At 45.8% G+C, this 21,491-nt stretch overlaps 1 protein-coding gene across 3 annotated transcripts in view; it reads right to left on the bottom strand.

The window, feature by feature from the left end:
- Atg2 (Autophagy-related 2) overlaps positions 1-21,491 on the bottom strand; it is a 114,581-nt gene that overhangs the window by 46,751 nt on the left and 46,339 nt on the right. For all 3 annotated transcript variants that reach the window (XM_077681366.1, XM_077681368.1, XM_077681367.1), the window contains exons 12-19: positions 19,903-20,074; positions 18,763-18,861; positions 16,836-17,000; positions 16,467-16,546; positions 13,734-13,909; positions 7,927-8,020; positions 2,929-3,208; positions 98-240 (exon numbers count right to left, since the gene is read on the bottom strand). In XM_077681366.1, the coding sequence (XP_077537492.1) occupies positions 98-240; positions 2,929-3,208; positions 7,927-8,020; positions 13,734-13,909; positions 16,467-16,546; positions 16,836-17,000; positions 18,763-18,861; positions 19,903-20,074 (1,209 nt within the window). The remainder of the gene's footprint in view (positions 1-97; positions 241-2,928; positions 3,209-7,926; positions 8,021-13,733; positions 13,910-16,466; positions 16,547-16,835; positions 17,001-18,762; positions 18,862-19,902; positions 20,075-21,491) is intronic.

Here is a 21,491-nt window from a genome sequence, read left to right as displayed (position 1 = left end):
ACTAATCACACCCCAAAAAACATCTCGAGCCATACTGAGCAAGCACTAGGGCTAGACCAGGGCTACACCAGGACCCCCCCAGAGTGTTGCCCCTCACAGGTTGTAGATGACCTCGTAGAACTGCTTGTCGGGCATTGTGAGCTCCACCGAGGGCAGGGAGAAGTCCAGGTGGATGCGGCAGTTGTTGGCAGTCTTCTCCATGAACGAGCGCAGGGAAGCCTTGTCCCCAGGCTGGATCATCTGGGCACGCGCACGCACACATACATGGAGCAAACGATGTGTGAAAACCCTCAACCATTTTCAAGCGAAAGGCAACAGCACTAGGTTTGTACAAGCACCTTGAGGACATTTTTTTATTATTATTTTTTTTTACCTATGTGCGTGGGATTTACACATTAAGTGTAGTTTAACATCCTGAGCCCAAATATGCAGTCAGTTGTCATCTATGTGGTGTAAGTTCAGGGTTATGCAACTTGTTATGTCTTTCCATTTCAGGCAATATTTTAATTATCTACTTATGAAATACCGAAATACTTTCTATCTCTGTGTGCTCTAAAAGGACCAGAGAGTGCAACTATACTACAAAAGTAATTTTAATGTTGTTTCTGCAAACACTAAACGTATTAAATGTCGGGTCACGAATTACCGATGTTTTCATAAAACGGATGACATAAAATCTGGTGCTAGCAAAACAAAATTCTATATAATTGTGGTTTTATTGCACTGCTCAGTTAATGAGCTTTTGAATGCAGCAAGAATGGAGCAAATCTGACCAGTACATCCCAAGATATTGTGCCCGATAGTAGACCTCGTGGGAAAAAAAACTCGTTCTGAGAAAACGAGGCACGAAGTTTGGAAACATAGGCAGAAATGGTCATTTAGGCGATTTTAAAGGGCAACAGCTCTGTAAATACTTATGTTACAGCTATGATACTTTGCAGGTACATTCTTTGGTACCTGTAGACTGTAAATAAAAGTGATGCAAAAAATTGATTGTTGGGGGGGGGGGGGGGGGGGAATTTTCAGCCCTCACGACGAGTGTCCCCCCTTATAACTGAGAGAGGGAAAAGAAAACTTTTATGATTTACTATGCGAGTAGAAATAATTCCTTGGGCATTTAGGTCTGCTGCAGTGGTCTGAAGGCAAAAAGCTAGCAATTATCAAAGACTTCACTACTGCCGCGTTGTGTTTGGGTCCCTTTCTTCTATTTCTTGATCTTTTGATGCAAATTACTGGCTCCACTTCAAAAGGCAGCTCTCCTCCGTGTGCACCAGTTCTATGAATGCATTAGGCTAATTCTTGTCTCATTCTGGCAGGGTGCCAGGTTAGCACTGTGGTTACAGCACTTGGCAGCTGTTCTGGTGACTGGGGTTCAAATGCCACACAAACCAAAATTTGTTTTTTATCTCTTTAGAGAGGTAGCCATTTTGGCACCATTCGTGTTGACACCGATGACCATGGCCGCTTCTCACGAACTAGAGCACTGCAAGTACCTTGCGAAATCACAAATGTCACAAGGGCGTGTCTTTATATCATTCAAAGAGTTGACTGAGTCTCTTGCTAGCAGTGCAAAAAACGGATACGGCCACTTGCCCGAATGGAAATTCTTCGTTCAAACATACCCAATTCTACATAGATTGGTATGTGTGTCTAAAGCCAGACAGCGTATTGTTCTCTGTTCTCTGGTCCACTTCTGGGCATATTAGCATGTCTGATCTTAAGGGGGGACACTGCTCTTAAAAAAACTTTTTTAATTTTTGAGTAAACTCTGTGAAACTTGTCAGACTTGCTGCTTTTCCTCCACTGATTCTAAATATGGCATTATTTTTTTTGTCGGTCAATTAGGTCCCGAGATAATTAGAGGTAATTAACCATTTTTGGAGGAACAATAGACAAAACTGTGTTGGTAAGAAAACCGTAATCTTTACATTTTCTAACACTATGAACACTGGTGAGTGCAATAAGACAATCAGTTTTTTGATACATCGCTTGGAACTAATTTTACAGCTCATTAAACCTTGGTGGCAACACTGGCAAGGAGCCATTTTGAGTGCCAACTTCAAACACTGAAGTTTAATGAGCTGTAAAATTAGTTCCAAGCGATGTATCAAAAAACTGATTGTCTTATTGCACTCACCAGTGTTCATAGTGTTGGAAAATGTAAAGATTACAGTTTTCTTACCAACACAGTTTTGTCTATTGTTCCTCCAAAAATGGTTAATTTTTGAATCAGTGGAGGAAAAGCAGCAAGTCTGACAAGTTTCACGGAGTTTACTCAAAAATTAGAAGAAATAGTTTTAAGAGGGGTGTCCCCCCTTAAGCAGAGTAGGGCTTTCACAAACAAGGCCAGGAACCAATAAAAAAGCAAGTTGACTGCTAAATAACACACGCAAATGGGGGAGGGGGAGAGAGCCAGACAACCACACAAGGGACGTTCCTAAAGTCTGCATTACTGGGAGGACAGATCTAGAACAGGCAACTAGGAGAGGCACCAAAGAGAGTGCACACCATTTCAGTTTCAACTGAACATAAAAGCTGCGTTCCAACCATACTGCACAACAGCACTGGACTTCAAAACAAAAACAGCAGTGTTCGCTGTTACGTCTCCATTAGACGACGATTACTGATTGAACACAATAACCAGACATTGCACACAAGCCATGTTACGAGACGGTCTATACCCGCAGTCCCAGTGTGTAGGCCTGCACAGCTGGGAGGAAGTATTTGTTGAAAACAAAGATAGGGGGTGCAAGTAGTCAACTATACGCATCATTTACCAGGAAAGTTTCAAACATGATCAGCGTTCTGCCCTTAGCGGTTGCAGCGTTTATACTTCAAGCTGGGAGCTGGGCAAGACAGGGCACTATCCCCACTGTCCGTTACCAGCTCCTAACGAATCCCACCGTCCACTACCAGAGCGCTCCTTACCTCGCTGCTGTCGGTCCTGCTGCCGTCGTGCCCTCCTCCCCCCCTCTGCTGCTGCTGCTGCTGCTGCTCTTGCAGGCGGGTGGTGCGTGGGGGGCTGACCTTGTTGCCGTCGTACATGACGTGCTGCACCGCAAAGGGCGACCCCGGGTCCTGCCCCCCCGCTGCGGCGGGCATCAGCAGCAGGGTGTCCATCATGGAGGGCAGCAGGGTGTCCTCCTCACCACACCCCACCGTCTCCAGCGGAGATGGCTGGCTGCTCGGGCTGATGCGCACTTCCATCCTGCCATAGGGATGGCGGGGGGGGTGCACGATAAAGGCAGGGAACCGCTTTCACGGGACACTTGGATGCCAAATGCAAGGCCGTCAGAACCACAGGGAAACTACAGTACAGAGCAATCCACCTACAACCGCTTGCAATCCACTTACAAACGTTCTATAGAAGCCATACGAAAATTGGGAAATCGAAAAGACTTGACTGTTAAAAGTGATATACCACTACAGCTGAACCTCGTTATAAGAGACACTGATGTAAGAGACAAATGGGTATAAGAGACACTATTCACCCACATGGTTGGCTGCCCTATCTTTCCCATTAAATTGACCTCTTTTATAACAGACATTGGATGTAGAAGATTGGTTATAAGGGACAAGTCATCCTTGAAGTTTAATCAATAATCTCGCTTGTAACAGACATTTTAACTTCAGATGCAGCGTCACCAGTCACTAATTGCAGTTGCTTCCATTGTGGAAACACAGGTAGACGACAGACAGGTGCAGTCGCTATTTATTATAACTTCAGCAAACACAAAGTGGTTCAGTCAGCTATGAAATGACAATGAGAAGCCCTGCCAATGGAAATGCAACTGACAGAAGTAGTTGAAGCTTACTGCCATTCATTGGATGGAGCGCGATCACACATGCGGGCTCTCCTACTCGCGTAGCTCCCAATCAAGAAGCACTGCAGACGTTGAGTCCTGCAAGCGTAATGAATAGCCTGACCACACAGCGGAAGAAGCTGTGCGCTCTGGTTATTCATCAGGATTGTGAACCCAACATCTACGATTCATCTTCCACAAACAAGGAAAGGAAAAAAAGCTTGTAGAATCGGTTGTAAAAAACAGTGTAAATACAGTCATGAAGCAAACAAAGTTTCATAAATTCTGGGACCAAACAATAATTAGAATGAATCTTTTGAAACATGCTGTAGCGTTCTTTTGAGCTTATTTTAGTCATACGGTGCCCACATTGACCTAGGGTCTGATTAGCAAGTGAAAACATGGTACCCTGCTTATAAGAGACATCTCGTATAAGAGACAGAAACTGCTCCCCGGTACGTGTCTCTTATAAAGGGGTTCAACTGTACATCCAGCACCGTTATAAGTGGATTACATTGTCAAGAGGCATTTTTGCTGGTGCTAGCTCGTGAAACAGGCTGTCCTGCCAGCAGCCAAACAGTGCTTGGAACTTTGGCCATGTTGGGCCTCGCTGGACCACAGATGGCCAAAGGCGGCAAGTACACTGCACACAAAAAGTCTCGTATGATGTCAAGCTGAAGTTCAGAAAGTACTTATGTGAGCAAAAACAGCATGGTAGTATCGTAGAACTTTCCCGAAAAGTTCCCATCTAATTCATTTTCCCAGCAGTACAGGATCAATGCTTAGTTTGATCACACATTCCGCATAGTTACTGGGCCAGGCAACAGACTTTTGTGGAGTCCATATTCTTCATCTCAAATGAAAGCCAGCGTTTTGTACACTGGGGTAACCGCAAGGAATTTCTAAATAAACAGGGGGAAATAATTTTAATATGGCACTAAACCTTCTCAAGTCTGAAACATGGCGACAAGTAGTGCCTGAACGCGACACTTCCGTATGTGCCCCAACAACTTCGTCGATTTCAATGCGCGATTCAAAAACCACCTGTTCCCCATTGCTGTTGCTTTAGCCAGGGTAAGGCTTTAATTACCTCTTTCAATCTCGCATGCAGTTAAAAAGTATGTTGCCGCATGGCTCACTCATGGCTGCCGGCATTCCTTCTGACGGGACATGTATGGCTAGTGGATCTAAAAATTCCCATTTGAAAACTTCTAGTGTGCTACCAGCAAAACTGTTTCAGGTTAAGCTGCTGTTTTAAGTGACGCCCTTTCATTTGGGATAAAGAAAATATACTCGACAAAAATCGGTTGTCTGCCCCTTTAAACCAAGTACTAGACAAAGTGTACATAAGTGACAAAAATGAGCAAACGACCATTGTTGTTTGCTTGCTCTGCTACGATACAGAACACCCAGCTACAGTCAAACTCTGCAATAACGAAATCCAGCGAGTATGAAATTCCTGCGGCAACGAAATATTTTCAGATCCCCAGCGAGTGTCCATAGAAGCCCATGTACCGTATTTACTCGCGTAATCCTCGCACTCGCGTAATCCTCGCACCCCTAATGTGAGCCACCAAAACTTGAATTTTTTGGTTCCTTGCATAATCCTCGCACCCCCAACTTTGCAGCGGCGAAAGTTGCCCGCTCGCGAAACCCGCATGGTGCACGCGCTCTCCAACGCGCGCCCTCCCCCGCCGCCTCTCCGTTCGGCGGAGAGGGCTGTGTATCCAAGGCCATCCAGGCGCCCTAACAACCTGCATGGCTACTCCCTAACAGGCGCCCTAACACGCTACTCACACGGTCCTTGAGCCCGTTTCGCGCATGTTTCGCGTGCGCGCAACCAGACGGTGTTCGCTGTCGTGTCGTCGCGTCGCCGTCGTGGTCCCGCCGTTGAGCGGCAGCAGTCAGTGAGTCACTCGCGTCAGGGGTGGATAGCTCGCTGCCGTATTGAGAACTTTTTGATCTAATTGTTTTGTGCTTGGTGCCGCTTCGCCGTGGGGAGGAACGGCAGCTACACTGCCGCTTTCAAATTGAAAGCGAAAGAGTACGCGATCGAACCCGGCAACCGTGCCGCAGGCAGGCACTTCGGCGTCACCGACTTCAACGTGCGTTACTGGAGTAGGGCACGCACATACGACGACGAGATAGAGCGTGCGCCAGAAAGCAAAGGCGGCATTTCATGATCGCTGATCGACGGGAGACTGTTTACGTTGTAAATAATAAAATAAAAAGAAATAGCTGCTGTTGGCAACACTGAGCTTACCTATACAAAAAACGACCGCTACATTTAGCGGGATTGGCATAAGGCAAATTGGCAACACTGTGCACCGGATTTTTTTTTCCCGCATAATTCTCGCACCCTTAACTTTGCGTTGACTTTTCCGAAAAAAAAGTGCGAGGATTATGCGAGTAAATACGGTATTTCATATTATAATATAATAACAAAACATGGTGCCTTTTGATGAGGAAATTTACAGACTCATAGTAGAAAAATGGCCGTGGAGGCCAAAAATGCCATTTTTCAGAAAACGCTTCTTTTTGACCGTTTTTCGGCCCCAAAGACCCAACTGCCCCCTTAACGAAATTCGCTGCAAGTCCCGTCAGCATTCTGTCTACCCATTTGAGGCTAACAGTGTCCAAAAAGTTTTCAAATGCAATTTTTTCCGATTCAAAGTGCGTAAACTTCTGCCACAGCACGCTTGCATGGCCGCTGCCATATTTGTTTACATAAAATACCACACAACAGGTGGCCATGGAGGCAGCCTCGTAGCAACACCACCAGGGGACGATGCATGGTGACTCACGGCACGTCTTCGGCTTGGGCTAGCCGGCTACCCGGTTATGCTAGCCGGCTACCACTCATTCGTTTGTGCGTGTGTGGCAATGGGCACGTTTGCTCTCAATCAAAAGCGGAAGTTTTTATCCCTACAGCATGGTTTCTCAAAGTGGGTTCCGCGGAACCTAGGGGTTCCGCAGGCCCCTCCTCAGGGTTCCGCGAGCCACTGATAAATTTTCCCTGGTTCCACAGTCGCAAAGTCTTATATGGTGATCTTGAGGTGCGATCGATCTAAGGAACCTCCATTACTCACACCCGAGTGTCAGTAAGCACATCTCGGTGCATAACAGAAACGTGCGAGCTGTGCAATAAATCTCGCCAGCAGCTGGTAGCCAGCCAGACTCCGAAAATGGGCCACGTGGTTAAACTATTGCATTTGAATCTCGGTCTTATATTACCCCCATGAGCATTTCTCCTGTTTGGAGATAGGTGCCGCTAGCGTACGCATTCGCGTAAAGTTGACAGGAGAAAAAAACGATACCCTTGCTTGCTTTTGAATTTATTGCATGTTAATGTAGCATGAACGGAATGAAAAATGGCGGGAGGGGGGGGGGGTTCCTTGGCACTTAACGGAACTTAGCAGGGTTCCCTGGGACCAACATGCTTGAGAACCCCTGCCCTACAAGATAAGGCAGCCATCATTGCCCAAGTCAGTGGCCCAAGTGGAGGAAGGGGGGATAGTGCCAATGGGTTTAGAACCACCAGCGCCTCGCTCTACGATTTCGAAAAGCAAGAACGCCACTCTTTAATAGCGCACATGCGAAAAACAAAACGGTGACGGCTGTGGCCTTTCTGGAGGTCATCAAATTGGTGCTCACTTAGTTGTGTGTACAGCATCGGAACAACGAGGTGCCACTGTCAGGCAAAGTCCGCCAACAGCAGAAGCTGGACTTCGCTTGCATGCTCGTCAGACATACCCGGTGCCGAGGACCAGGGATAAAAACGTGCACAGAAGGCGAACCCGTGGGATGCTTTCAATGCGTTTGACACAATTCGGCCGTTCTTAGGCATGCACGACTCGCAATGAAGCACTTCTTGTGCGAGAGCTGAGCTGTGAAATTACTGCAAGGTAAGGCTTGCAAAGTGATATAACAGACTTTCGGAAATAAATTTTCTGTTTGCAGGAGATTTTCCTGTCGTTTGTTTCATTCTCGCGGCAACAAAATTTCTGCAAAAGCAAATTTCTTGGCTTTCCTCGGTGGTTTCATTACTGCGGGGTCCAACTGCATTGTGCTCGCAACTTCGTTGTGCTATTCTCAGCAGAGCTCGCACGCAGACGGGGCTCACCTGAGCCAGTCGAAGTCAGCCTCCTTGACCTTCGGGTCGACAAACACCCGGGCAAATAGGACTGGCCTCGAAAGAGGAGATTCCTGGTGAAACACTGCACAGAACACCAGGGCAATGCGGTTAGCAGAAAAGAAGAAAGGCAAACAACGCTAACCGACGATCTTTTAGCCCATCTGTCTCAGTCTCACTCAATGGTACTACAGTTGAACCTCGTTATAAGAGACATGGATGTAAGAGACAAATGGGTATAAGAGACACTATTCACCCACATGGCTGGCTGCCCTATCTTTCCCATTAAATTGACCTCTTTTATAACAGACATCGGATGTAGAATACAGTTGGTAATAAGGGACAAGTCATCCTTGAAATTTAATCAATAATCTCGCTTGTAACAGACATTTTAACTTCAGATGCAGTGCCACCAGTCACTAATTGCAGTTGCTTCCACTGTGGAAAAACAGGTGGACGACAGACGCCTGCAGTCGCTATTTATTATAACTTCAGCAAACACACAGTGGTTCAGTCAGCTATGAAATGACGATGAGAAGCCCTGCCAATAAAAATGCAACTTACAGAAGTGGTTGAAGCTTACTGCCATCCATTGGATGGAGCGCGACCGCACATGCGGGCTCTCCCACTCGCGTAGCTCCCAATCAAGAAGCATCGCAGTTGTTGAGTCCTGCAAGCATAATGAATAGCCTGAGCACACAGCGGAAGAAGCTGTGCGCTCTGGTTATTCATCAGGCTTGTGAACTCAACATCTACGATTCATCTTCCACAAACAGGAAAAGAAAAGAAAGCTTGTAGAATCGGTTGTAAAAAACAGTGTAAATACAGTCATGAAGCAAACAAAGATTCAGAACTGTTTCATAAATTCTGGGGGCCATACATAAATTAGAATGAATCTTCTGCAACAAGCTGCAGCGTTATTTTGAGCTTATTTTAGTCATACGGTGCCCACATTGAACTAGGGTCTGATTAGTACGTGAAAACATGGTTTATTTATTTATTATATCTTACAGGCCCATTGAAGAGCATTGAGTAAGGGGGGTTACATTTTTGAAAGAACACCAAAAAAAATAGTGGGGAAAAAGAAGAAAAGACAAGTACACAATATAGAGTTTGGGTAATCGGCTTACAGACGTAAATGAAACACGTCATACACGTTTCTAACAGACAATGATCACAAACGCACAGGGTTTTTGTGGAATAAAAAACATCACAAAAACACAAATACAAGAAGGAAACACCCATAAACAGTAACAATATTATTCTAGCAATTCATCATTACACAATTACTAGAAAAATGTCGGTGCAGATTATCGCTAAAGCTATCTTGACTAAGTATGGATGCAATTTGGTCAGGAAGATCATTCCAGTGCATGATTGCTCGAGGCAGGGCAGATGAATTGAAAGCAAGCGTCTTGCCAAAAATTCGCGTGAAACTGTGACTATTATGAAGGCGTCGTGACGTACGTACTGGGGCGTTAAGAGGAAGTGGGTTAGGTGTGACGCGAACTATGTATTTATGAAAAAGGCATAATAGCGCGATAGTGCGACGGGTATCTAGCGGCTGAAGTGATAACTCTTGTTTGATTTGGGTAACGCTAAGATGACGGTCGTACTTGCGTGTAATAAATCTGGCGGCACTGTTTTGAATAGATTCCAGCTGGACGATTAGGTAGTTTTGGTGAGGGGACCAGATCGCCGACGCGAATTCTATCTGTGAACGAATAAAGGTTAGATACGCATGTTTGCGGACAAGGGCTGGTGCGCATCGTAAATTTCGTCGCAGATAACCGAGCGATTTAGAAGCCTTTGCGCATATGGCGGAAATGTGGGTACTCCAAGAGAGATTAGGTGTTAGATGAACACCAAGATATTTATAGGAAGCGGCTTGCGAAACTGCACTGTGGTTGATGGAATAAAGAAAATCTGAATTATCGTGTTTCCGGCTAAAAGACATTACTTTGCATTTACTCAAATTAAGTGACATTTGCCATGTATTACACCAATTGTAGATTATGTTTAAGTCATTTTGTAAGGAAAGGTGATCGTTAAGGCTAGTAATCGTACGATATATAATACAATCGTCAGCAAAGAGTCGTATCCGTGATGAGATGTTGAGGGGCAGGTCATTTATGTAGATGAGGAACAGTAACGGGCCCAGGACGCTCCCCTGGGGAACTCCAGAAGTAACATCAGCGAGGTGTGAAGAAAAGTTGTTGACCACGGTAAATTGTTGGCGCATAGACAGAAAGTTCCGAATCCATGATAAAGTTAAAGAATCCAGGCAAAGGGCTGATAGTTTTGTAATGAGCCGGGAATGAGCAACACGGCCGAACGCTTTTGAAAAATCAAGGAAAATGCAGTCTGTTTGTTGGTTAGCATTCATGTTAGAGTGTAGGTCGGTTGTAAATTCCAGCAGTTGTGTATCACATGACAGACCTTTTCTGAAACCATGCTGATGGACGAAAAAAAAGTTGTTGGATTCGAGGTGTTTATACACGTTAGATGCAATAATGTGCTCCAGTAGTTTACAGCATATGCACGTCAAAGAAATCGGGCGATAATTTTCGGGTGCATGTTTGTTATTGGATTTGAAAATGGGAACAACCTTGGCGATTTTCCAATCGGCAGGTAACTGACCTAATGTCAATGATTTACTGAAAATATGGAACAGAATTTCACTAGAGATGTGCACAGTGTTCTTTAATATTTTTGAATTGATGTTATCGACACCAGATGAAGTGGAAACTTTAAGACTGCCAATTAGTGAAGCGATGCCTTCAGGAGTAATATCAATTGGCTGCATATATCTGTAATCGGATTCGGGAACCATGGGTATGGTGGAATGATCTTCCTGAGTGAATACCGACGAGAAGAAATGGTTGAATGCATGCGTACACGCATGTTCCTGAAGGGGAACGCCGTTGTCACCATGTAATACAATGTCATTATTAGAACGATTCTTTGAAATTGTCTTCCAAAACTTTCTGGGGTTATTTTTTAACAGCGAAGGTAAATCCTCAGAAAAGTATTTTTGTTTGGCACTGTGTACTGCAGAGTTAAAAGTTCTCAGAAATTCCTTATATTTGGCCCATGACAACGCACTGGAAGTCGATTTAGCACTCTTATACAATCGTTTCTTTTTGTTTCGCATGTTTCTGAGTTGTCTGTTGAACCACGGATTAGATTGATCATTTTTTATTGTTATTAAAGGCACGTGTTTGTCGACCAGTTCGGCTATCTTGTTCTTGAAGAGCACCCAGCTGTCATCCACAGACCGGGAACTGAATGAGGGTAGAAAGGATTCATTGAAGAATTCCTCCAATTCTGCGTTCATTTCCCTGTAATTACCTTTGTTATAATCGCGTATTTTTTTAATGATGGCACCGGGAAATTTTAAAGGATTGTTAAATGTAAACTGAAGGAGCTTATGATCGCTGAACCCATCGATGTATGATACGGATCCTATGCTTTCCGGTGCAGTGGCTAATACAAGATCTAAGATGTTAGACCCTCGAGTGTGTTCGTCTATAACTTGAACAAGGTTGAAGTCTAGAGTTAAGTTAATGAATTCGGTTGAAGTGCTACAGGGAGCTGAGAGGAGCGACCAATCAATGAGAGGGAAATTAAAGTCCCCGAAAAGGTAGACTATATCAGCAGGGCATTGTTTCAAGGCACAAGATATACTTTCACGCAGTTCCTTCAAGAAGGATGGATCGGAGTCAGGTGGACGGTAGCAGGCGCCTATTAAGACCTTAGCGGATGCTGTCACGCATGCAGCCCAAGTTATTTCAACCGAAGCATTCGTTTCAACGGAAAACGACGTTATCCCGTTTCTAACTGCGAGCAGAACACCACCACCCCTCCTGTGTGTTCTATCGTATCTGTAAACGCTGTAGTTCCTCTTTTCGTTAAAAAGTTCGCTATCACTAATGTCAGAATGTAACCAAGTTTCAGTTAGCACCAAGATGTCGCTATTACTGTCGTCCAAGTAAGAGCATAACTGGTCGCGTTTAGGAAGTAAGCTTCGAATGTTTGTGTACGTAACCGATAACGACGGCAATTCTTTAGTTGGGTGGTTCTTTGGTCGCAAAGAGTGGACGCCTGTCCTTTGCTATATGTTAGAAGCGATAACAGTATCAGTTACGGGGTCATATGTGTATGTTTTATTGTCCATGCGCATTCTATCCACCGATAGCTTAAATGTCTTATTTTCTTCTCTGGCGAAAGCTATTAGTTTTTTTCTGGCTAGTCGGGTTGAGAAGGCGAAATCTTCACCAATCGAAAAAGTCGACCCCTTAAGCCTGTGCGCCGAACCTAGAATGGTTTGTTTGTCCTTGAAGAAGCAGAACTTCGCAATTATGGGTCGGCATTTATCGGGAGCAAACCCTCCCAACCTATGCACGCGATCAAACTTAAAGGTGTCGGCGGTAGCTTTAAGCTTATCTGAGCAGAAGTTGACTATTTTCTGTTCAGAGCCAGGCCAGTCCTCCTTGGGGTCATCCTCAATACCATAAAACAATAAGTTACACCGCCGAGCCCTGTTTTCCGCATCACCACACCTTGCTGTGATAGTTGTTAATCTGTCATTTAAGCTGCTAAGAGTGTCGCTAGGTGTAGAAGATGTAGTGTTGCACTGCGACGCAACTTTATTCTCCAGTGTTCCCAGCCGTTCGGCCAGGCGCTTGAGCTCGCTATCGGTCGCATCTTGCCTCTCCTTCAGACCTTTCAGTTCAGTTAAAATAGCATCCTGCCCTGCTTCAAGCTTGCCCATACTTTCAAGGATAGAAGCAAGTGTTTCGGCCATCTTAGTTTCAAGCGTTACAGGAGAGGGTCCGGGGTTCAATTCAACATCCCCCGAGAGTAAAAGCATAAGAGACATCCCTGCTTATAAGAGACATCTCGTATAAGAGACAGAAACTGCTCCCCGGTACGTGTCTCTTACAAAGGGGTTCAACTGTAATACTGCTGTTAGCCTTGGTGGACGTTTAGAATAACACGAATTCAGAGCAAATTCAAGCTCTCAACCAGTGAGGGTGAAGGCAGCATAGACATATTGAATTTACAACCCAACAACAGTAACCAGACTTAGCCCTAGCTGTTGGTAACTATCTCAGAAAATGAAAGATCGTTTTGCGAAACGGACGAATATGAAAGTGTCAACAGCACAAACAAAAGAGAATAGAATTGGTGGAGCTGTCGAAATTAACAAAAATAAGGATTGCAGAATTAACAGAAGTACCTACATCATGGAAATGATTGAAGCAGTAAAGAAAAAGAGGAAGCTGAAAGGGATGCTGAAAGGAAATTGTCAAACTTCCGTTTGTGTCTGTATAGCATAAACTGGCTCAAATAAACACTTCCTATATTTTATACGGTCACTAAAGCAGTATTTAATTTATACTTCCGGAAAGAAGAAAAAAAAAATACCATGTGGCGTCTGCGGTGGCCATAACAACTGCAGCAGGGACGTGCAATGATGTGCAGTATTTTCGCAATGTGATTGGGCAATGCCCACGTTTTTCAAGTTAACGCATACACACTTGCAGTTGTCTCAATGCTATTGTTCCATCAAGGTGGAACTTACATTCTCTTTGTAAATATCATACGTGCCGAATGTAATTCTTGTGGGATTCTTTTTATGTTTGGTTGTAGACACCAGTTTTGCTTTTGGTTCCTTGCAACAGCACGCTTGATGTAAAAACCACTTTACATTGCATTTATTGATTACGAACAATGCTTCCCCCTGTTCCAACACACTGCCCGATTCCACGTGCTGCTCCCAACTTCTGCCTTACCGTGGGCGTCCTTGCAGACCAAGACTAGTTGAAGGTCGGCGTCCCTGTCGTTGGTGAAAGTGGTGGACAGCGTGGGCTCCGACAGGTCCACCGATAGGATGTTGGTGCGCAGGTTCTTCTCCCACCACCGCTCTCGAAGCAACTCCTGCACAGGCCTCATGTCTGGGATGGGGAACCTGGCAGACGAGAACGTGTGAACCTTTAGACATATAAAATGTCGTACCAGCCGGAACACCGTGTGACAGAAACCTCAACCCCCTATGGGATGGTGTGACAATGTTCCAGTCATACGGATGACGGCACTTGTCTGGCAAGCTTTCAAGGACGTGCACCCATTTAGATGTATGAAGTATCGTACAAATGTCATACAAGCCGGAACATCGTACGAGAGAAGCTCAAACATTGTACGACTCCACTTTCATACCAAAAAAAAAAAAATTTGAACAGCTTGCACTCGTGGTGCGAGGCTGGAGGGAACAGCAGAGCTGGTGGCCCCTCTCCCTTCGTCAGAGACCTGGCTGTCCAAAGCCAAAACTACTACGAACAACCTAAAGGAAATAATGCTGTGCGCCCAGAATGCGATGACAGTTCAATCGGATAGACGCTGGTTACATAACACGAGCAACCGTGGTGCAATTTTTACGACAGGAATCTTTTTTTTTTTTCTAATTGGAGGTTGTCTGTTCACGCAGGACAACTTACGTCCGGGCTCGTAAAAGCTCCACTGTTAAGAGCTAAAATTTTATTGTGGCCCTACTGCACTCTAATGGAGGTCTGCTTCTTTTGACCTGCAGCTTTGATGCATGGCTGGCTGGGCGCTGAGAATCCCCTGCAAAGGAGTCCAATTCAAAAAGCTCTTCTGCCTTCAAATTTTTTCTAATTTGTATACATACTAGGGGTGTGCGAATATCAATTTTTTAATTTCGAAGCGAATTCGAATAATAAAAACAAAGTTCGAATCGAATCGAATATTTTTCGAATATTTTTCGAATACGAATACTTATTGTTTTTTGTAAAATAAAAGTTTTCACCATCTAGAGACACAAAAACTGCAACTTTTTTGCACAAGAAATCACACAAAGTAAAATTAGGAATTACACAATACCATTTCACTCAACAGGTTAAGGTCTGCACTCACTTAAATGTTAACATGAAGAAAGGTTAATTGCTCGACATGTTCGGGGAGCAGTGACAACCTCCTGCTTGTCACGACTTTACCAGATACCGAAAACAGCCGCTCACTTGAGAAACTAGTAGCTGGCATGCCCGAGCCCGTGCACATTGCCGCGCGCTGATACAGTAAAATCTTGATGATACTAATCTCGCGGGACTGCGAAAAATATGCGTATCATCCGAAATTCGTATGAACCAACACAGACCAAAAAGTTTAGCGCTGAAAAAAGTTTTCTTTTATTTCTTTTCTTACTTTCGCGTGAAGAAATTCGTGATTTTTTTCTGCCTTTTTTAACCCCCGTGTCGCAAAGCAGTCCTTTCTGGAGCTTCGTAAAGCTTCGCGCTCATCTCCTCACTCGCTGTGCCCAAGCTCGCTACACGCCGCAACAGCCAAGCGTGAACCAACGGCGTGAACAGCATGGTGCGTTTTTGCAAGCGATTCACTCGCCTCGGCTCTGCGAGCGCTGCATTTTCACGCCCGCATCGACGATTTCGCGCCCGCGGTAGCGCCTACCTCGGCCAGAAAATGTCGCACAACGCGCGCGGCAGAATGGAGGAGCCTGGCTACTTGCGATGAGATCGAGACAGCCGGCTTGGCTCCGCCGGAGATGGTTAGGCTTAGCACCCCGGCAAATATTTTATGGGCGCTTTCACTAGCGGCGCGGATGATGTTTTGTAGTACCGCTTTCGCATGCATTATCAGCTCCTTTACCGCACAAGCAACTTCGTGTCTCCCTTGAGCCGCATTTTTGAAGAGCGGTTAGAAGCGGTCGCTCGAGCGCTCGCGCCACTTCGCGGCTGGAGCCGACGCCATGTTGACGCCGCCGGCCGCGCCGCGTGCAACGTGGGGGTGGTTTCGCGGCGGTGTCAGCGCGCCTTGGGCGTGCGCAGAGTGTTTTCGCGAGCAGAAAACAACAGCCCAGCCGTTTCTGGAGAAAGAGTGACAAACAGGGGAGCGAGAGCCGTCACTTGCTTGTTCGGCAGTCGGGTGCCTCGCCGGCTCGTTCGTATCTTCCGCCGGGCCGCGCAGGTCCGTTCGTAACAGCCGAAATTTTTCCCATTGCAAACAATGCAATTTCGTCGGAACTTTTCGGAAATTCGTATCATCCCGAAATTCGCACCCCCAGAATCGTATCATCGATAGTCCACTGTAACTACGAATAAACACCGATACAGTCTGCGAAAGCACGTACCGTTCGCCGTGTATATGCTTCGCGACTTTGCTGCTGAGACACGCTCAGGCTGAATTTTTTTTTTTTTAGTTTTGGGTGGTTCGAATATTTCGAACAATAAAAGTGTCGTTCGAATCGAATCGAATACCAAAAAAATCGAATCGAATATTCGAAGTTTCGAATATTCGCACACCCCTAATACATACATGTAGAAAAGACAGACATTTTTGACAGTGTTCTAGCACTGAAAAATGCGGACATGAATGCATGCCGCCCCACTATGTACACACACAACACCCATTCTGCCCCATCAGGCCAGCGTTCTGTTCTCGTGCCCCTCCACGAAGTGTGCAATCAGAGGACGCTGTAAAAGTCAAGGGTGGCTCACCTCAGGTTCACCTTGACAAACGAGCTGTGAACCCGGATGCTCGTCTTGCTTGAGGACAGGCTCGCACCCCGATTGCCTTGCTGGAAAGGGACAGGGGAGAGTGCACCGTTATGGTGAAAATGTAGAGAACACCGTATCCCTCACTACTTTTCCTCGAATGTACTGCCACAGCTCTGTTGAGAACAAGCCACCTGTTTTGCCCACGCACAAATTTAACCAACACTCATGCTCCATACTAGGGGCATAACCTGTCTGTTTAGAACAAAAGAATAAAGAGCACTGGGCGTCCATTTCATTCACTCCTTCAGGCCAGGAGAGCTTTGGCCACCACTGGTAGGAGCTGTACAAATGGGCCAGAAGGAGACTCACGTCAACGGATAGGCTCCAGATGTCGTTCTCCTTCTGGGTGGCGGAGGAGAGGTGCGGAGGCGGGTGGAGCAGCGCGTGGATGCGGTCCTCCAGCGAGCGGTCCACCTCGATCTGGGCGGGCAACATCTCCACCACCACCGTGGTGCACGGCTCCCTCACTCGGCCCTGAAACGCATTTGGGCAGAGGGCAAGACGAGCGCTCGTTGGTCAGTGCTACTCATCAAGACGGCAATTGCATCACTTAGCCCTGCTGCGAAGCGTCAGTGGGGCTTTCCGATTTAGTCTCGGACTCAACGCAGAATCCCGAAATACAGAATACGGCATTCGCTTTTCGCATATATTCCTTTGGTGTGGAGAATCCTCAGACTACCCACAGACTATACACGGTTACTCGAAGACTGCAAAGTGAAACAGCCCTAGTTTTGGTACTGGTTTACTAGTGCATACATGCATGCAAGTACAGCACTGAATTCAAGGAATATTACCATAGAAAGGCTTGTCTACCACAGCAATGGGTAGCCAGAAAGCACACCTTTCTAACCAACTAGGGCAAAGCAGCAAATAGCTGCCTTTTTAAGGCCAGTTGTAAAGTTGCCGATACGATTCCCGACAGTTGCCGAAAGTTGCCGATACGATTCCTGTCTCTGTGCACTTGCGCATTCGCTGCAATGGAGGCTGCCATGATGGAATTCGTAGGTTTCCAGATGAATAACCATTACTGCCGCCAACTTTAGCAGGCACAAAGACAGTGGGCAATGCTGTGGGGAACGGACGACACCACGGACGCGAGTGGAGCGCCAACAAGGCGGGTGACTAGTGACGAGGCGCTGAATCCAGTCGGCGCTATAAAGTGTCGACTGGAGGAATGGAGAAGACGTGCTCGTTAAAGCGAGGAAAGGTGACGACGAACAAAATTATGGAGGCTAGGACGCCAGGGCGACTATATACCCCCAGGAGTGTCCCCCCCGCTACAAAGGGACAGCCACCAAGCCATCATCAGCATCATGGCTGCGCTCGGGTTTAGCGCGGTTCTAGGGCCACTGTAGCGGTTCAATACATGGGCTTGCCGGACAGCTTGTCCTCTAGGGTCAGTAGTATTAAATGTATGGCTGGTCACCAGCTTCATCGCAAGAGCGATAGTAGGAAAGTCTCCTCAAGACCTGTGGCGTAAAGAGGACTTCACCCATCAGCGAAATGAAGCTCCAGCGCAGGTTTGCACAGATTGCTTGATGCGTAGCAAGGTGTAGCAAGATGTAACAAGATTTACCTGTCAGCGCAGTTGGGCGCAACTGGCACAACTATCACGTCACTGCTATAACGAAACGGCATCAATTATAATTAAAAACTTTGCCCACTACGCAGCTCAAAATATTATCCGAGCTAGCGTGCAGAGTGAAAGCAACCCCAAAAATTAGTTTCGTGAATAAAAGGTTGCACTACTCGGTCGATTGTGTGGGCAGTAATGCAAGGACATTTTTTTGTTTTCCCTATGGGCCCAACACAGGTGATATGCAGGGGAGGTTATAAGCAGGAAAATATGATATATAGGCAAAGTGTACCCTAAAGCTCTTGAAAACTGACCACGAAATTAGCTTCTCAATCAAAAGGCTTATTTCGATAATGCTTATGCCAGGCACTGAGAGTAGAAAGGAAAGGTGTACAGAGGGCGACAAGCGTTGTCCCCTACACAAAACGTCTCCCCCCCCCCCCCCCCCCCTTCCCCCAAATGGTATTATCATTTGAAAATTAAAAACTAAAAAATCAAATGCCTCAACTTACATATGCCCAACATGTGCTCTGGTTTCAGGGGAGAAAGAAGAAGAATAGAAGGTCATTAAAACAGGTTGACTATAGAAACACAGGAAGAATGGCATTGTTAAAAGTTTCAAAAGAACAGTTAGAGAAAAATTGGAAATGAGAGGATTACCTGAGAAGTCTTCTCCACGTGTTCACACTTGAGCCGCAGAAACGGTTCCGCTTCCGAAGGCCTCTTCTTCTTGTTGTCTTTTTCGAAAAAAGACAGAAGCTGGAATAGACGCATAAAAAGAAAAGGCAAGTAAACTAAATTAGTCAAGTGAACTCAGTGGCCATAGGAACAGGAACGTCCAGGTATCTCCCTACGTAAAGATAGGATGAAAGATATTCACAAAAACTGTACTTCCATTCTTATGGAGAGTCAAGTGACATGCGCATGAAGTGAACTTCTGCAATTTTCCCCAAAAACCACGTTCTGTGGATTATTCAGAAAATTCAGAGGCCCAAGCAGTTCACAGGAAAGGAAATTTTGTTTTTCACCTTAGGGCATGAAAAGTTCTGGGTATCGAACAATTAGAAAAAAATTAGAGCCCTTCCACTGCTGCAAAAATGGAAGAGTAGCAAAGCAGTATTATGGTATAACTATATCAAGTTGTGTATGTAATGTGTGAGGGTTGCGCCAATGAGCACCGAGAGAGGGCGCTATGTGACGACATTGTCATCGTCATCCTCATCCTCATCGGGGCTGAGAGAAGAGAGGGAGGAGTGGAACGTGAAGGATGTTTGGGTTGGAGCAAACAGAATAAAGGGTCGATCGGTCAGATGCCTCTGCAGCGAAGTTACTGACTGTTGGATCATGACAAATGTTATCTGTAATGTTAGCCGTGTTAACAGCTAATTGTCAATTTGTTTCGGAATAGTTTCAACAAAACAAGAGTTACAGCCATTATTTTTGCAATCATACTCCCTCCATAGACAGCCAAGTATTGAAAACAGACGGCAATTGTGTAACGCTTATGTTCTCACCATAAACTACGGAATTATGACAAGTACATGAAACTCCAATAGTTCTCATAGTGGCCAATTTCAGTAATTTTTTTCCAAGACGTGAATTAGATTGAGAGCTACAGAGCATTTTACGCCAGCTCTTTAGAGAGCACATGCGAGTCTTTGTCAACACGACCTGATAGATATATGCCATTTTCACAGCGACACAATGACAGTGTCGCTGTGAAAATGAATAACAAGCACAGCAGCATGCTGATCTCGCCTAAGTGCTCGGAGCAGTTACACAGGCTAGGGGACAGCTCACCTCGCAGAACTCGGCATCCCGCAGTGAAGCGCTCTCGTCATCCGGATCGGAGCAGTGGTCGAACACACACTCAATCACTTCCATCTCCACGACGGAGAGCTGGAAGCTCAGCGACCACTGCGAGGGCGAGGACTTCTCTGTGCCCTCTAGCGTGATGGGCGCCCCAGCAATCCTGGAGGAAAGAGAGAGAGGGGGGACAGGGGACGAATTATGTTGGGGCCACTTTGGGTCTTGCCACATCAAAGAGACACTCAAACGCCCGACAAGCTTGAGAACTACAATTTCAGGCCTTATGTGGCCTCATGTTGGTTTTATGCTAATTAAAATTTAAAATTCCAAAAATTCAAGGACTTTCCAGGGTGTGCAAAGATTTCTGGACTTTGAATGCCTTGAAAACAAGCATCAAGGGCTTTTGATGTATTCTAGGACCTGCATGAACCCTAATACTCCAAGGGCTTGTCGTATGCACGGAACCGTGCGTACTGTATGCACTACAGTTAAACCTCGATATAACGAAGTCGTACTTGCGGGCGAAAATTTCCTTAAATCGAGAATTTCGTAAAATCGAGGTTTCGATTTTACAGTTAATTTAACCAGTCATTGAGGTTTCAAAACCTTGCCCATCACTCAGAAACAACTCCTATGTAGTTACCTCTCCACTTAAAGCGAAATTTGTACTAAAACTGGCCGCGAAAATTGTGTGAATTAAGAGCTTCAACACTTCGGCAATAGAATTTGGATAGCCGACAGTAGTTCGTGTCGTCGTAAAACCGGTGCTTTTTCCGCAACGATATGATAGCAGACTAGGTTTGCACTTTTTTTTTTTTTTTTCATTTCAGTCACTACTAAACGCTGCTGTTAGTCAATTGAGCCCACGTCCATGCCCCGTGAACTTCACCCCGGCGAGGTGCTGGTTCGAAGTTACGCCACTTTTCGTCCGTTCAGTAGTAGGCTTAGGAGTTGAGGGGTGCGACGGGCCAACAGCGGAAGGGTGCTATAAAGCTTTCGAAAGACTTTTTTCAGGCACAAAGGCTCTGCAGTATGGGCGCGTGATGCAACCATGACACTCGAGCTAAAGCCATGATTGAGAGTTGAGCGGAGTACACACGGACCGCTTCACTTTGTAGAGCAGCGCTTACGTGCTCCCGCTAAAGTGGAAAGCTTACATTAAATATCTTCTTGCCAAATTTGATTAAGCAATTACTTTTATGCCCGCTGAGCCCTAAAGAAACCGATTTCTCCACCAGCACCCGATGTTTAAGCCGTAGTGAAGAAGTCCGTAAGCAGTGCTTGGCGTTTCTTGACCAGGGTGGGCTTTACGTGACGCTCGTATGCTGACAGCACTAACAAATTCGCGTGCGCCTGTGTGTCTCCGCAGAAAGTCGATGGCATCCATCACTTCAGTGGCCTTCGGTTTCACCGACACTTCCTCAGGCTCTTGTTCGGAACACTTTTCTTTCCCTTGGAGTGCTCATGCTCCTGATAAGACTAATCTAATGATGGACAAACAAAATAATAAAGTGGTTATCAGCGAGCACAACCTAGAGCAGCAGCACCGTGAGCAAGGATGCATAGAAAAAAACACTTAA

Source organism: Haemaphysalis longicornis, unplaced genomic scaffold (assembly GCF_048455015.1).
Source record: "Haemaphysalis longicornis isolate Haplotype H1 unplaced genomic scaffold, Haemaphysalis longicornis Haplotype H1 scaffold_8, whole genome shotgun sequence".
In the NCBI taxonomy this organism is placed as follows: domain Eukaryota; kingdom Metazoa; phylum Arthropoda; class Arachnida; order Ixodida; family Ixodidae; genus Haemaphysalis; species Haemaphysalis longicornis.
Note: the sequence above shows the minus strand (reverse complement) of the source record. Positions and strands in the feature narration are given on the sequence as shown.